At 34.8% G+C, this 15,617-nt stretch overlaps 2 protein-coding genes across 2 annotated transcripts; one reads left to right on the forward strand and one right to left on the reverse strand.

Annotated features, from left to right (window-relative positions):
* Window positions 1-48: 48 nt before the first annotated feature.
* LOC131946953 (uncharacterized) lies at window positions 49-6,193 on the reverse strand. The gene is made up of 5 exons (XM_059308013.1): window positions 6,086-6,193; window positions 4,321-4,639; window positions 3,611-3,769; window positions 1,416-2,225; window positions 49-515 (listed from the first exon to the last, which is right to left on the reverse strand). Exons 2-5 carry the CDS (start codon window positions 4,635-4,637, stop codon window positions 455-457), a joined length of 1,347 nt encoding a protein of 448 aa, XP_059163996.1. The 5' UTR covers window positions 4,638-4,639; window positions 6,086-6,193; the 3' UTR covers window positions 49-454.
* Window positions 6,194-7,662: 1,469 nt separating this feature from the next.
* LOC131946973 (signal recognition particle 19 kDa protein) lies at window positions 7,663-11,461 on the forward strand. The gene is made up of 6 exons (XM_059308036.1): window positions 7,663-7,787; window positions 8,076-8,201; window positions 9,447-9,522; window positions 9,787-9,858; window positions 10,582-10,696; window positions 10,874-11,461. Exons 2-6 carry the CDS (start codon window positions 8,119-8,121, stop codon window positions 11,011-11,013), a joined length of 486 nt encoding a protein of 161 aa, XP_059164019.1. The 5' UTR covers window positions 7,663-7,787; window positions 8,076-8,118; the 3' UTR covers window positions 11,014-11,461.
* Window positions 11,462-15,617: the final 4,156 nt, after the last annotated feature.

Below are 15,617 nucleotides of genomic sequence, written 5' to 3' on the forward strand. Positions count from 1 at the left end.
TAGCTGTTTCAATCGAACTCTATTTGAAAAATTAATTATAACAAGAAGCATACTTTAAATGAACACTTTAATTTTAACTGCTTAGAATAATTACAGAATACCTATGCAATCATTGACCAGAAAGCGATTGCTACATTTATTTTGTGAACAAAATTGCCATAGGTAATGTAAGACAAGTTACATTGACAAAAATAAAAGGCATCAATACTGAACTAAGAATAACAATTATCAAAATTACAATTTTCCAAATGGAAAAATCTGCTTTTTAAATTTAAGCTATACAGTCAGAGACATTTTTCACATCTGGGAAGTATAACAATGAGAACTTAAAATGTGGATATTACAAGCAATGCAATAGATTCATCTGATATTTTTTAACATAAAAGACAAACAGCACACTGGCATACATTTCTTCCATTCATAGTATGTACAAGGACAATATTAATCAACTTTCTCAATTATCATCATCCTGATAGTCTTTGTTGGAATCTTCTTGGTCTCTGGGACTTTCCATTCTAAAATAATACAAGAAATGTATTTTATATAGTGAATCTGAACTGAAAGTAAATTTTTATTTTAAAGTGAAATTATTCTAATAAAATGTGCTAATAATTGAAAAAAAAATAAATAAGCGTGTATATTATTTGATTTTGCATTACACAATTTCATGTGGAGATATTTTATTCATCACTGTCATCAGTAATATTTTTACTATAAAGGTGCAATATAACAAGTACAAATTACAGATATTAAACAAATTAAAAAGACAGTGCCATACATTTGCAAACCCTATTACTATTATATTTATCTTGTTTATCTGCGTCTAGTTCATTCTACATAAGGGGTCATACAGCAGTCCCTATTTAGTTGGTACCCAAGATTACTTCTCTTAATATCAAACTTCAATATTTTTCCAGACAGTTTCTTGCTAATAAACTATTCATTATACCACTACCACGGTATATTACAAACCCAATCCTCTCTCCTGTTTTGCCTACCCATTTTTCAACATTTTGAGGTGAGCTATTTCCAGTGTGCTGAGCAGATTAATAAACCTTGCATTAGATTTGTCTAATGTATCCTATTGAAAATGGATGTTATACCTTAGTTGAAACTATAAATGAGTATCTCATCAAATATGAAGCATCTCAATGCAGTTTAGAGTTAAGTTTTAAATCTACATTGTTAAGTTTGTTATAAAAATCATATTTGACTTGCATGCATGAATAACTAAAATTCATTTCTTTAACTAAAATTTAGTAATCATATCCCCATTACTAGGCCATTTTTTTCATACCTAATTAATACTTATCAATGTAACATACTTTGGAGATGTATTAAAATAGCACAGATACATAAATACTAACAGAAGCGCCAGTGTCCCTTATTAGTATATAAATTATAAAGTGTCAAACCTTTGATCATCATCTTCTTCATAGGCTCTTTGTTTAGGAGATGAGGGACTGGCACTTCTGCTACGATCATGATCACTTTCACTACTTTTTCTTTTACGACTGGGTGGTTCAGAAATATCTTCACTCTCACTTCTTTCTGCTCTTTTCCTGTCAGGACTGACACTTTTCCTGTCAGGACTGACACTTCTTCTGTTGGGACTGACACTTCTTTTGCTTGGACTGACACTTCTGCTTGGACTGACACTTTTGCTTGGACTGACACTTCTTCTGCTTGGACTGACACTTCTGCTTGGACTGACACTTCTTCTGCTTGGACTGATACTTTTTCTGCCAGGACTGACACTTTTTTTGTCAGGAGTGATACTTTTTCTATCAGGGCTAGCATGCTCTCTTTTAGGACTAACGCTTTTTTTGTCAGGGCTAGCACTTTTTCTAGACCTTTCTTCACTCTGGCTTCGCTTTTCCCTACTACTTCTATCATTATCTTCACTTCTTTTAGAGTCTGTTTCATTTTTTATTCTATCTTCAGATATGTTTTTGTCTGCACTTCTATCTTTTTTATCTTCTCTTTCCCTATCCCGACTATTACTCCTGTCTCTACGATCTCTAGTATCAGTTCTATCTCTGCTTCTGTTTCGTGTTCCTCTATCCCTACCCCTACTAGAACTTCTTCTATCTCTTTTCCTATCTCGACTCCCACTCCTATCTCGCTGACGGCTGCGGCTTCTGTTTCTGCGGGAACGACTGCCACTGCGAGATCTGGACCTTGATCTACGCCTATCAAAGCGGTCTCTTGATCTAGAACGTGATCTGAGGTAGAATAAATCATTCACATTTATAAGAAACACCTAAGGATAATGTTAACTTTAAAAACATTTTACATAGGACTGAAAAGTATGATGTAACTTTAATGAGCCTTTAAACTGTATATTATAAAGTTCAAAACTTTAACAGTTAAGTAAAATAATTGTTTTTAATTTTTAGATTAGCTACTGTCTACATTATCACCAAGGGATAATAAACACAGACAGATTACATATAAATAACTAATCCTTACAAATTATACCCTTAGTTCCTCTTCATATAGGCCAACAACAATACACACACACAAAGTCAGTCCCTAGCTGCGCCTGCACAAGCGCACTCATTGCTGAATCACTAAGGCCACTGGCCAATCACAAGCTTCCGCCAAAGAAGATCAAAACCACAATAGCCAATCACATAATTCTGGTTGGCCCTAGTCACAAAGGCAGTAACCTGGTATCAACCATCTCTGTAATCAACCCCACAACCATCATACAGGATCTATCTTTTATCATCCAATACACTTCATGATTATGATCATCATCACCATCACTTCAACCCTCAGACGGTGAAGCAAATACCAACACAACCCAAACACAGCCTGCACAAAAATAAGAGCAACCAGGAAAAGAAATGTTTTATCTTTAACTATAGTTGCACAATAAATTAGCCAAAAGCAAATTATAGAAAAACAAAGCATGCACTTTCATTTAAATGAAATTCGTTTATATTTGAAATATTTCACTAAAAAATTATGATACTAATTTAGCTTGAAAATATTTAATAAAATAAGTTTATTGCCCTAACCAAAATTAAATTCTCATTACCTAAAGCCCCAGAATTTAAAAGACTGTTAAAAATATTTAACACTATTTTAAAAACATGTTTTTATCATTTTTAATAAAACTTTAAAAATTGCTTAAACCTTTTGATTCATGAAATATTTTTAAAAAATTGTGTATTACAACAGTTAGATAGGCTACAAGAAGAAAAAGTAAAAGAGATTATCTTATTAATTTCGACCTAGTCGAAACTTTAAATAGTAACGCAAACAAATAAGAACTTAAAAAAGACATGCATTAAATTTTTACAATTTAATGCAAATAAAATTAGCATTCTGACTGAATTATTAATAAACTGATCACATTAATAATTTTTAAAAAATAGTAATTAAAGTTTAATATTCTAAACTATTTTGCTCTGTATCCCAACTAAATATTTAAAAATAAGTATCATAATTTTGTTTAAAATATTTGTCAATTTCTAAACAGTATACAAAATATCTAAGCAATTAATTAGGAATTTTGCAAATGTAACAATAATGTTACTCAAAAGAGCTTAGTCTAAAGTATTATTAAAACATAAGCATCAAGTAAATTTTAAGATCTTACCTATTACGACGACGACCTTTAACACAATCTCGAGCAAGATGACCAAATTCTAGACAATCATAGCATCTTCGGTTTCTCCCTCCACCACTTGGCATGCTACGAGCTCCTTTCATGCGTGGCTTGGCAATGGAAACTCTAATTCTTTTACCATTAAGTGATCTGAATTTTTTAAATAATGCAAAATTTATAATCATCCATAAACAGAAACTCAATTAAAGCCTGTTCCTAGCCCGCTAGGCAACGCTTTAGTAAACTAAGTTTAAATTGTTTAAATGTTGCAGTGTACATACATACAAAAATATTTATATATATAATTCTCTACGGGGGACAACATTACGCATGCAAGCAGACTATCTAACCCTCCTCCCACCCCCTTCACTCACTCTCAAGGCTTGCATAACAGACCATATTACTATCACCAACATTCCCACCAGTCTGGTGAGCTTTGTTCATGTTGAATGTTAACACTTGGATAGCCCGGTCGAATTCGTGAAGGCTATTAGGGGTAGATATTTTATTTTTAAACGGGTTGGAACTAAGGGGAGGTAACAAGTTCTGATAGATCTTTTCACTGTCGTCTGTGAAATGTCCCAGAAGGCTGCTTTCACGGGGGGGTGGGGTGTGGGGGTGTGTGTGTCCCCGGCTCATTACACACACACTCAATGCTTTGTAATTAAATACACAAAAACAGACTATTCAGAAATACTCACTCCCCATCCATTTTTCTAACAGCTTCACAAGCATCATCTTTATACTTGTATACAACAAAAGCAAAGCATGGTGGGATTCTTGCAACCCATATTTCTCTTAGAGGCCCAAATTTTTCAAAAGCTCTGTAAATTTCTGATTTTGAAGGATCAAGCCCTAAGTCAGCAATATGAACTCGACATTTGTTCTCATCATCAGAAGGACTACGACTATAACTTCTTCTTTTACGATCATTTTTATCAGGTGTACCACTTCTGCTTCTGCTACCTCCACTCCCACTTCTACTGCGACTTTTGGATCTGCTTGAAGATCTTCCCATTTCTGAAAGAAAAAAATAGCTAATTAACAGATAGGTGGAAGTAGGACCAGCTTAGAGGAATTACCCAAAACCAAATCTGAAGGTGATGTGTTGTAGCATCCTTATGCTCCACAAGTGGTCTATGTTGGTAGCTTAAGTACTTAAGAAATTTTATGAAAGACACAGTTTACTAAAGGGTAAAAGTTGTTTTAATTCCAAACAGCCCATTAAAAAGTATATTATAACTTTTAGGCCTTTGTTTTTTTTACTACTTTTAAAAATAGCTTATTGTTTTTTAATTAAAAATAAGTTGTTAAGCCTCTTTAGATTTTTAAAAACTTTTGAGGGGGGATTGGTTTTTTTTTTCCTATTTTTAAGAAAAGTAGGCCTATTTGATCTAAGACTCTCTTAGTAACCTTGCAATCTAATGAAAATATCTGCCCTTTATTATATAGCCTAGCCTATATAATTAACAAGTTGCTCAAAAATGAGTGTTACAGTACTACAGATAGCATTTGTCTACAAAGCTAGATATCTTTCTAGATCTAGATTTTCCAAGTTAAGTCCAGGAGTGTGGACATAGAACACTCATACACCTGCTTTCTGCTGCTAGTGACTGGTTAGGCTTACAATTTATTATTTGGATGTTTTATGCAAAATCATTGTTTTAGTATGTCAAATGTTTATTTATGAACACTTCTTAGTGAGACATTGTCAAGTGCTTTTGATTTTATTTTTAGGAAATATAAATGGATTAAGGGCCTATCAATAAAATTTTTAAAAGTCGCATGGTACTCAATTTTTGTATCTTGTCCAGATATTGAGATAAGCCCTGTCTGATGATTTTAGAACCGATGTCCGATAATAGACTATAGACTTTTCCATAAAACAGGTGTGTTGGGTTGTTAGTAGAATTGTAATCTCGACTAATTTTATGGCTACAAATTTGGGTTAGGCGTATGGTAGGACTAGGTAATTCGGGTTGGTGTTGGAGTCAGCATTGACATCATATGTGAGTGTATTTTGTTAACTACCAGTAACCTAACACCCCTTTCTTTTAAAGAAGATTCAATTGTCAGACACTGGTACTATAAAAATGACCCCGGACTGTATTTTATTTTAGAGTATTTCTGTAGGCCAGTGTTAAGTATAGATCTAGAGGCCTATCCTATGCCCACTTTTCATGCTAAGCTAAGATAAAGAATTCTCGATCTGTCACTCTGCTAGAATCTGGAAATAATTAACTTTCAAAATCGCTCTTAACTTTGGTGTATGTGTGTGTTATCATCATTTGCTTGTTCATCCAATATGGCCGCAGGGTGGCGTCCATGAAGTAATAATATAAATCTATTCTAACTTGGTTTAGACAATATTAATTTAAAGATAACCTTGTATAACGTTAATTTATTTACGACGCTTGTCTCAATTACTAGATCAAGATCTATACTAATATTTATACTTTAAATTACCGCAATATCGTATATTTCTTCATGCACAGCAAATTCCTGTAAGGCTAATGTGTTTGACAAGTCTGGCAAATTCAACGAATCAACGTTCAGTAGGGCCTATACGTCACGAGGTCTACTTCTATCTTGTTCCGATCAGTTGATTATGATTCTAAGCCTGAATATTTTAAACCAGCGCATTTGTCTTTGTTTATCACTGCGGCTAAGGCAATTGGTATTTTATTTTATAATTCAACATCATTTCATAAATATACTTGTACATACACATACAAAAATGGCAGGGTGTGTCGGGGGGGGGGGGGGGGGGGGGCTAGAACCCCCTCCAATTGAGTCATAGAAGGAAAATAAATTAACGTTTCAAATTATATATAGGCCTATATATATATATATATATATATATATATATATATATATATATATATATATATATATATATATATAATGTCATAAAGACAATTTTACATACTTAAAACGCTCTTGTGCTAGGGGAGAGCAAGGTTATAGTATTCATACATCCGCGCAGAGTTTCTTCCAGGCATCTCTTCGGGGGGGGGGGGGGGGGGGGGGGGGGGGGCGAAACCCCCCCGAAAATTTTTTACCGCCCCCCCCCCCCCCCCCGAACGAAATGAAATTTATATAATTTATATAGAAAATATATACTTTTAACAGTGTCCGCCCCCCCCCCCCCGAAGAAAGTTTACCGCCCACCCCGAAGATTTCAAGTGCCCCCCCTGGAGAAAAAAGTCTGGAAGAAACACTGCATCCGCGCATTCTCGTGGGGACAAGGTTTAAAAAACCTTAGCAAACCAATTAGGTCTATACACGTTAACAGCACTAGCGACTTGACTTACTTGGCTTTCCTCTTTGTGTAGCATATGGCCTCAACCATAACCTTCCGCTTCGTCCGGTCACCGGCTGTGAATTTTGCAATCTCTCAAGACATTATCCATCTTCTAGAAGATTCCGCCCCCAAGTCTTTCTTGGGCGCCCTCTCTTTCCCCTTCCCTGGGGGTTCCACTCAACTGCCTGGCGTGTCACATTTGCATGTGCCTTTCGCAATGTGTAGGCTACCCCACAGCACCACTTCCTCCTTCTTATTTTTACTGTCATGGGCTCCTGACTTGTCCTTATCAACATGTCTGTTATGCACTTTGTCCTGCCACTGCCACCTAAATTTCAGAATCTGTCTGATGTGTTTAAACAACACTAGTACTAAACTACAAATAAAACTTGAATAACACTTATTAACAAACAGTTCAAACATTTATTTAAATTTAGTATACATTACACCGGTTTACAATATAATCCCTCTACACATTTGCCCCGCCAGTACTCATGAACACTTCAGTCATCAGACATACAACGACTTGACCGGACAGCGTCTCGACGACAGGTACAGGACAGCATTTCGCCGACAGGTACAGGACTAAAACTTTGCAAATAATAGTGGTCCACCTTAGCAGCCCAGCCCTACATTATCTTACAACACTTAACCACGTATACCCCCTTCCAGCCTAATTTCAACCCCATTTTATGGGGAGGGGGGGAGATAGCTCCTGCCTAGTCGCTAACTGGGTTTGACATGTAGTTTACTAGTTTAGGTATCGCAGACCCGTGACGGCATTGAAATTGTGGGAAAGACAAAGAGACTTGTCAGTGAGGACGTGGGCTTAGGTGTTGAACAATATTGTGTTCATTTGACGAGGTATCACTTTGTTATCCGAATCTCTTAAATTGCGATGCACAATCAAACTCACAACAGGAGCAGTCATGTTTTAAAAAAGACAACTATTGACAATGCATATTGCAAAACCTAGGATTATCATGGAGCAGACTGGGAGTGTACTTTTCATTAATTATATATACTTTTAATAGATTTTGAAAAAAAAAAGCATTTGAAATTGTATAGAGGGTAGTAGTAGTAAAAAAATATCGATGGGGTTTTAAGGTCTAAAGTTTTCACTTTCTCGCCATTATTATTATTTTCTTAAAGCAGAGAGGCAACGCCTCACGACTACTTCCTGTTAAAATTAAAAATGGCAGCTGCCACAGCATCTCCAAACGCTCCTTCCCAGGCCCGACCATGGAATCCAGATTTTAAACACAATGACCGAGAAAGGTAATTAAACTTGATTTATCCAAATGCAGTTAACCGTCACATTTATTAAAATATGCCATTGAAAGATCTATATCACACTTACATTAGTTTTATACGAAACATCTGTTCTAAAATCGAGAATTCTCACTCAATCACTGAACTGTCAGTCAGTAACAGAAAAGACTACAGTACTACAGTACACTCTACAGTACACCAACTCGGTTAACTCGAGTCCAGTAGGCCAAAAATGGTTGAAAATACTAGATATTCTAGATCTAGAGATCCAGATCTAGATAATCTCACGATATAGCGTAAGAAATTATCTGGTAATGTTTGTTGAGTTTTGGTAACAATTGTTAGGCCTACTGAAGATAAAAAAAAAGTGTAGACTAAGACAATAGTGTAACTGTAAACCATAGCTTATTTGACCGTTGAAATAAAAATAAAGTCAAGTGAATTAAATTAATGTTTTAACTTAATTTAAAGTTTAATTGACAGAAAAATAGCAACAATTAGTAAATCTAGGCCTAAATAAATATTACGAAGTGTCTACTCGGAAGAAGATTTTTCTCCCCAACGTCTCCACTTAGTCGGCAAAAGATAGCTCTGCGCATGCGCAGTGACCTATGGCTAGGGTTACGGCTAGAATGAGGGTTAGGGGTAGGGATAGGGCTAGGGTTAGGGATAGGATTAGGGCTAGGGTAAGGGTTAGGAATAGGATTAGTGATAGGGTTAGGGATAGGGTTAAGGATAGGATTAGGGTTGGTGTTAGGGTTCTGCGGTTGTAAACACACGCATGCGCAGTACCATCGAAAACATCGCCGCTAAGGCAAGTCATAGTTTCTCTCCATTGCGCATGCGTATCTTATTCCGGCTAGAATCGGCCTAAATATTATTAATAAAGTCGAGTTTTTGGATATTTTGACTTTTAAAACATTAGTAACTACTCATTTGAAAGTAGTCACAGTATGTATATGGCAACATATAACAACAATATAATATTGTTGTTATTTAATATATTGTAATGAAACTGCATATTGATGCTACAAAGTGTAGGCTGTGGCAATAGGTACATGCAAGTAAAATGAAGATCATTAAAAAGAAAAATATGATTGATTATCATTGAGTAGGACACTTTATCAAACTGCTCTTCTATGTTGTTATTAATCATGATATAAAGATAAATTAAAAGTTATATTTTCTAAAAACTATTAGTATGTTTCATTTCAAGTGATAATATTACTTATAAAATAATTATAATTCTAGATGGATTTGTATATATCCTGCATATTTGAACAGCAAGAAAACATTAAAAGAAGGCAGAAGAATACCTAAATCAAAGGTTAGTATAATAATTAGGCTAATATGCTGCTGGTAACAGTTTGTAGTTAAAGATCGTTTGTTCATTATCCAGCAAATAAACCACATTGATAACTAACAACTAACATGCCAAATAGAGAAAAAAAAGGTAAATTAACATATCACTTTATGAAAATGAAATTTAAAAAGTCTGTTCTACTTGTGTAATATAATTTTAAACATTCTCATACTTGAAGCAGTTTTATATACAATGTTTTTCTAAATTTTATGTATTATTTTTTGTTAGGCTGTTGAAAACCCAATCTGTGCTGAAATAAGGGATGTATGTGCAACAACTGGTTTTACGTTGGGCGTTGAGGTAACTTTTCTTTTCACAAACAAGCTGTTGCTATCATATTATAAACATAACGTTTGTTACATTGAATTATGAATAACAATAAAATAGTTATGAAAACCATTGAAATAATAAGCTTTTTTCATTGCACTGAACATAAGAAAATAAAACAAACTTGATTTCTTTAATAAAAGCTTTGGTCGCTCATGAGATCTCTTACAGATTTCACCCAGCCAAAGCTTTTATTAAAAAAAGCTAGCTTGTGACCAACAGTTCACTATGTTGGTTAACTGATTGATATAATGCTTGTTTTCTCCCCTTTTATTATTGAATTTAGTTTTTTAAATTCAATTTTAATGACTAACCTAATTGTTTATTAGGTTGATACAATAGATATTCTTGCATTGTCATCAGAGATTAATGTATCTGGAAAGTTTAAATAAAATCGCTGCAGTAAAAGTGTGTTAAAATTGAGTTACAATAATTGCCACAACCCATAAAAAACAACAAACTTTGAACTAAATATAAGCTCATAAAAATAGTTAAGTACTTTACCTTTATCATGGGGTGTCAAACAAATTATTAATATTTAGCCCTGACTGACTGCTACATTTGGAAAGTTATCTGTGATTATTAATTATGAGTAGAGAAAATTAATTTGATTTAAGAGTTATATAATTTTATTCGAAACAACTTTTATGCTTCTGCCACAGCTGCTATTAATGTCATGATTTTACCTATCATCAGAATAAAACCTACCCGAGAGAGCAAGATGCAAGGGGTGACAATAAGTACAGGGGCAGAGTGAGGGTCATGTTAAAAAATGAGGATGGCTCTCTAGTGTTACCACAGTTTCCTTCTCGTGAGTAAAAAGTTTTTCGTTGACATTTTCTTTAAAATTAAATCTTTTTCATTCTTGCTTAGACTTAGTGGAATGGTTAAGGAATGGATAATAGCCAGAAAACCATCCGGCTGACTATTCAGTCAATTAATATTTTATAATTATTTTTTACACCGATATTGTTGAATAACCTTTCAGGGATGTCTGTGATGTTGCATATAGCAGAGACTATACCTAAGTTAAAGACTAGACAACAGTCACAGTCAGCCAGCCAGTCACAACAACAACAACAACAGCAGCAACAGTCAAAGGGACAGAAGAAGAAGGGAAGGAAGTAGATTGGTACTTGTATAATGAGTGCTTGAAATGACTGAATTGGTGGCTATAGTGAACTGCGTGCCCCGAGTGTTTGATAATTCCTGAACCTAACATTTTTTATTAGTTCAGTTTGATGTCATTGAGCATTTTTAACATTATTTATATTTCTAAAATAATCTAAAGACAATTATGTTAATTTAAATTACTTCGATTTGTATTTAAACTATTAGTCATTTTAAGTTATCTAAATTAAATTACAAGTAAGCTATTAGTATATTTTTTCAAAGATTCTGTAAAATGTATAGGTATGAAAAATTCTCAAGTTTTCTAAATTTTTAGTCATACATCTTTATTAGACCATGTAATAAAGGTTTTTTGTGAATATGAATAAAAAAATGTTTTAATCCTGTTTAAATTACAAATGTAGAATTGACATATTTAAAACATGAATAAAATGTTTGAAAAATTTGTAAATATTTTCATCTTATTTGAATTGTAATACTTGTATGGAAATGGTGGTTGGCTGTACTATCTATTTGTGAAGCATTTTTGTTTATTTCTTTATATCAGAATTATGTTACAAATTTTAATTCTGAAAAGTTATTAATTTTTATGTGATTGTATATATCTACTGCCGTATAGTTTGACTATACTGTTTATTTCTTAGGTTTTTTGGTTTTTTTTGCACTCAAAGTATATATTATTACTGGTATTTGAAATGTATTTTTGCTTTAAGAATTTTTCGCCTCTTATTAAAATATTTAACTTCTGTTATTTTTTTTTTTAAATTTCATTTTACAGAGAAAACAAATATGTTGAAACTGGTAGAGGGAGGATTAACAATAAATTCAGAGAGAACCTAACATAGCAATAGTTTATTGAACTTCCAACTCCTCCAAGGTTTAGTGTTCTCTGTTTCATTTTAATTATATATATGTTTGAACGCTTGTGGTATTGTTTGTAATTTGAAAATAGATTTTAGCTTGAGGATAATTTAGAAACTGAAAAATAATTTTAATGCTTAATTTAAGATAAATTGACAATGGTCAAAAAGTTGAGAGCAATGTTTTATTCAGACATTTTTTCTGGAGGGGGGGGGGGGGGGGGTGGAATGAGATGCCAAACAGAAATTTGTTGATTTTCAGATATGATGTCAAGCTCTGTGCTTGACCTAAATCTTTAAAAAGCTTAACCATTTTCACATTGTTTCTTTTTGTAATTCCAAATTGGAAATGATCCTCACAGAACAGGCCATTTTGCAGTTCAGCACCTCCCATTTGTAAATTGTAGTGCTGGCTTATATTAGATCAAGAGTTAGGTTCCGTAACTTATAAATGTGGGGTTGGGTTATGCAGTTTTAAGGCTCTAACAGTCTATAATACAAAAAAATGAGAGGCTAAGAACCATTGTAAATCTAGGGTGAAATTGAATGAAATTTGTAATTTATAACATTAGTAGGCCTTCTTTCATATTGGCTGTAAGTAGCAAGGTTAATATTAAAATGCACATAAAACACATAAAAATAGATATTCCCCCCCTCAGAACTAGCAGTACATTAGGCAGATGAAGTAGAGTTGATCTGTTTGTGTGACCTCATAATATGCCCATCTGCCTTTTCCTAATGCTATACAGATACCACTTGTCAGTAGCCACTAGAGCTGGTCAACTTCATGGACATTTTTAGTGACTTCAGTATCTGAACTCAAGACTTTAAGGAATTCAGTTGTGCAAACAATAATTGAACATAAAAACCTTTTAAATTATAGAAAAAATGCAATAATGAAAAATTTAAGACGAGATATACAATTAGAGAAATATGATTAAGTTGGTAGTTGACAAATTGAGTCATTCTTTGTATTAAACATTATCCTCATTGGATTGTTTGATGCCATCGGGACTGTTTACCTAAATGTATGAGTAAATAAAGATAGTTGTTCAAAAATGTGTTGTTTGGATGTGCAATTGCATTGTAAATGTTTTACCACATTGTTACAACTAAATTCTTAGATGAAATAAATACACAAATGCATAGGTCAGCTAAATGACAAGCTGCACATTGATGAAATATATTTTGTAAATAAAAATTGTGTAAGTGAATAATATTTATTATCCTTTATAAATTTCAATAGTACAAGCTTTTAAAATAATGTAACTATAAGATAAACACATTTCTAATATTATTGCAGTATTTTTTTGGGTTTCTACTAAATCTAGACAAAGATGTGATCCTTCAGACTGTTGAGGTGGGTTGCTAACACACAGATGCGTCATACAGTACATACGGTCATCAGCACATAACATTCCAACAATAACAAAAAGCTTCCATGTAATTGTAAGCAGGGTTGTGTAGGAAAATAGGAGGGGGTTGGTTGATGATGGTATCTGTAAGTGTAACTAAGGTTTCCTTTCAAACCTGACGGTCTATGGGGCAGGTGAAGTAGAGTTCACCTGTTTCTGTGACCTCGGGATTTAAAGAGATCGTGTGGTCAGCACGAGGCCCAGCTGCCTTTCCCTAATATGAGTTAGTACCCATCACAGCTGGGTGGACCCAGGGACGTTCTACTGACCCCAACCCGAGACAGTCGGGTTAGCAGTCCAGCGCTCTACCATCCGTGCTTTTCAAATGTAAGAAAACAAAGCTGAACAGGCTTATAAATTATACAGTTTTATACAGATGGGTATTGTGTTGCAGCTTTCTTTCCATGATTCAAGTACCAGCCTCCCCTCCCTCCCAATTACGCGACTGGTGGGTACGGCTAATCGACAAGTGCCACCGCATCTTATCAGCCCAACCTTACAGCAACAGATGCTGGTTCAACAAAGCTAGTTAATTCTGTCCTTTTAAAATATTCAGCATAATATGGTTGTCTCCCTTAGCTTGTCAAAAAACTTGTTAAACTTGCGCGATAATTTTCTTTTTTTTTAAAAATCTTATTAATACACATTTAACATTCGTAACCGCACGAACTTTTCTTTGTTCCATTTTCCATTCGAAATAGTTGTCAACTCGAGGGCTACGTCGTGAATTATTCTAAAAATTTGATAAGAAACACACACAGCGGAGGTGGACGGCGCTATTTAAAAGGGGGAGAAAAAAAAAGAAAGAACTTATGAACCGTCAAGGTAGAGTTTTAATTTCCGCGCCCCATATGGCGTTGGCAGGTATCAAAGAATGGGGTGGTATGTCGTCTGGCCTCCATGTTGTACCCGGGGTGGATTACTTTCCAGCCGGTTCGTGGTTGCCGCCTTGACATGCACCACGGCACTCCTCAACCATGCGCACTATCTACTTGAGTAAAACCACTACGTAACGACGCGTACGTTTTCGGCGTGCAATTAACTAACGCACGCACGTGATGGCTCATCGTTGGGTCGCTTACAACGGGCTGAACATGTTAACTTTCCTACGTTGCACGTATGTTGTTTGTGTCGGCGCGAGTGCCTTGATAGACACACCAGGTCCTTTTTATGTGAGTTCTTAATCTTTTAAGTTAATTGAAAAAGCACTGAATAGGCTGGAGGTCGTGTTTCCAATTTCCTATTTAAAAAGAATTAAAAATGCTCTTTCCCCTGACATTGGTTCCATTATTAATGCGCCTTTAGAATTTTTCGCATTTTTTGTGGTTTTTCCGCCATACATTTGTATAAATGTTTACGGTATAAAACATGTTTTTGTGGTGTTTTATTTTTAACTGCTGGCGATGATTGCTTTTTATTTGTGTAATGAAAATACAGGTGGGGTGGGGGTAGGTGGGAGTTTCCAGGAATCTTTACCCCCCCCCCCCCCCCCCCCGATCACTTACCTATCCCCCGTGCGAAAAAGATATATTTTATATAGAAAACTATATTGGTCCTAATTTAACATATGTCTCCGTCCCCACGGAAAGTTTTAAATCTCCCCTCCTACCCCCCTCAGGAGAAAAAAGTGTTTATTTTTTCCCCATCAAAGTCGCTGAATGGTAAGCTAATGGTAGGACTACGTCAACACGAAGTTTTAAAATGGTGCTGACGCACATGAAATGTGTTGTGTGAGTTCTTGTCGGCCAACAAACAATGCGCACAAATCGTGCAGCTCGTTGCGCCGTCATGGTTTTGGATTAACATTAAGGCCTAGTCTAGGGGGGGGGGGGGTGAAGTAATGTTATTGGCATTATCGCTATAGGAATCTGTGGGTACCTTATTCACAACTACTTTTTGTGAAAACTTCAAAAATATAGTGCATTTCGTTACTCTTTAAAGCTTTGACGCAACGTATTCAAGCAATTTATTTTATTACTATACAAATTCTTCACTTGGCCCATAACCCTTCTGAACCTGTTCCAAATCTCCAGCCTTGATCTTACTAAGGGATGATCAATAAACGACGTCACACTTTTTTAAAAAGATAATTATCCTCCAGCCTCATCGACACAAAAGGCCAGAGCCCCCCCCCCCCCCCCCCTCCATTAAAATAACCTCACAAGCCAGCCTACCGACCCCCTCCTCCCCCCAAAAATTGCAATTAATTTTTTTTTTACAATGATTTCTTTCTAAAAATATTACTGAGCTCTGTTAATATAAAGTATATTGAGTATATTGATCACGTATTATTACAATTAAAACATACACTTTTTAATCTTTAAAA

Source organism: Physella acuta, unplaced genomic scaffold, assembly GCF_028476545.2.
Source record: "Physella acuta isolate Inbredline_101_S28 unplaced genomic scaffold, ASM2847654v3 ptg000578l, whole genome shotgun sequence".
Classification (NCBI taxonomy): Eukaryota; Metazoa; Mollusca; class Gastropoda; family Physidae; genus Physella; species Physella acuta.

Coding starts and splice junctions, on each gene's coding strand:
- LOC131946953 (XM_059308013.1), bottom strand. CDS start 4,637: ATGGGAAGATCTTCAAGCAGATCCAAAAGTCGCAGTAGAAGTGGGAGT. Junction 3,770..4,320: donor GTTAGAAAAATGGATGGGGA/GTGAGTATTTCT, acceptor TAAAAAATTCAG/ATCACTTAATGGTAAAAGAA. Junction 2,226..3,610: donor AAAGGTCGTCGTCGTAATAG/GTAAGATCTTAA, acceptor ATTCTACCTCAG/ATCACGTTCTAGATCAAGAG.
- LOC131946973 (XM_059308036.1), top strand. CDS start 8,119: ATGGCAGCTGCCACAGCATCTCCAAACGCTCCTTCCCAGGCCCGACCA. Junction 8,202..9,446: donor AAACACAATGACCGAGAAAG/GTAATTAAACTT, acceptor TTATAATTCTAG/ATGGATTTGTATATATCCTG. Junction 9,859..10,581: donor GTTTTACGTTGGGCGTTGAG/GTAACTTTTCTT, acceptor ACCTATCATCAG/AATAAAACCTACCCGAGAGA.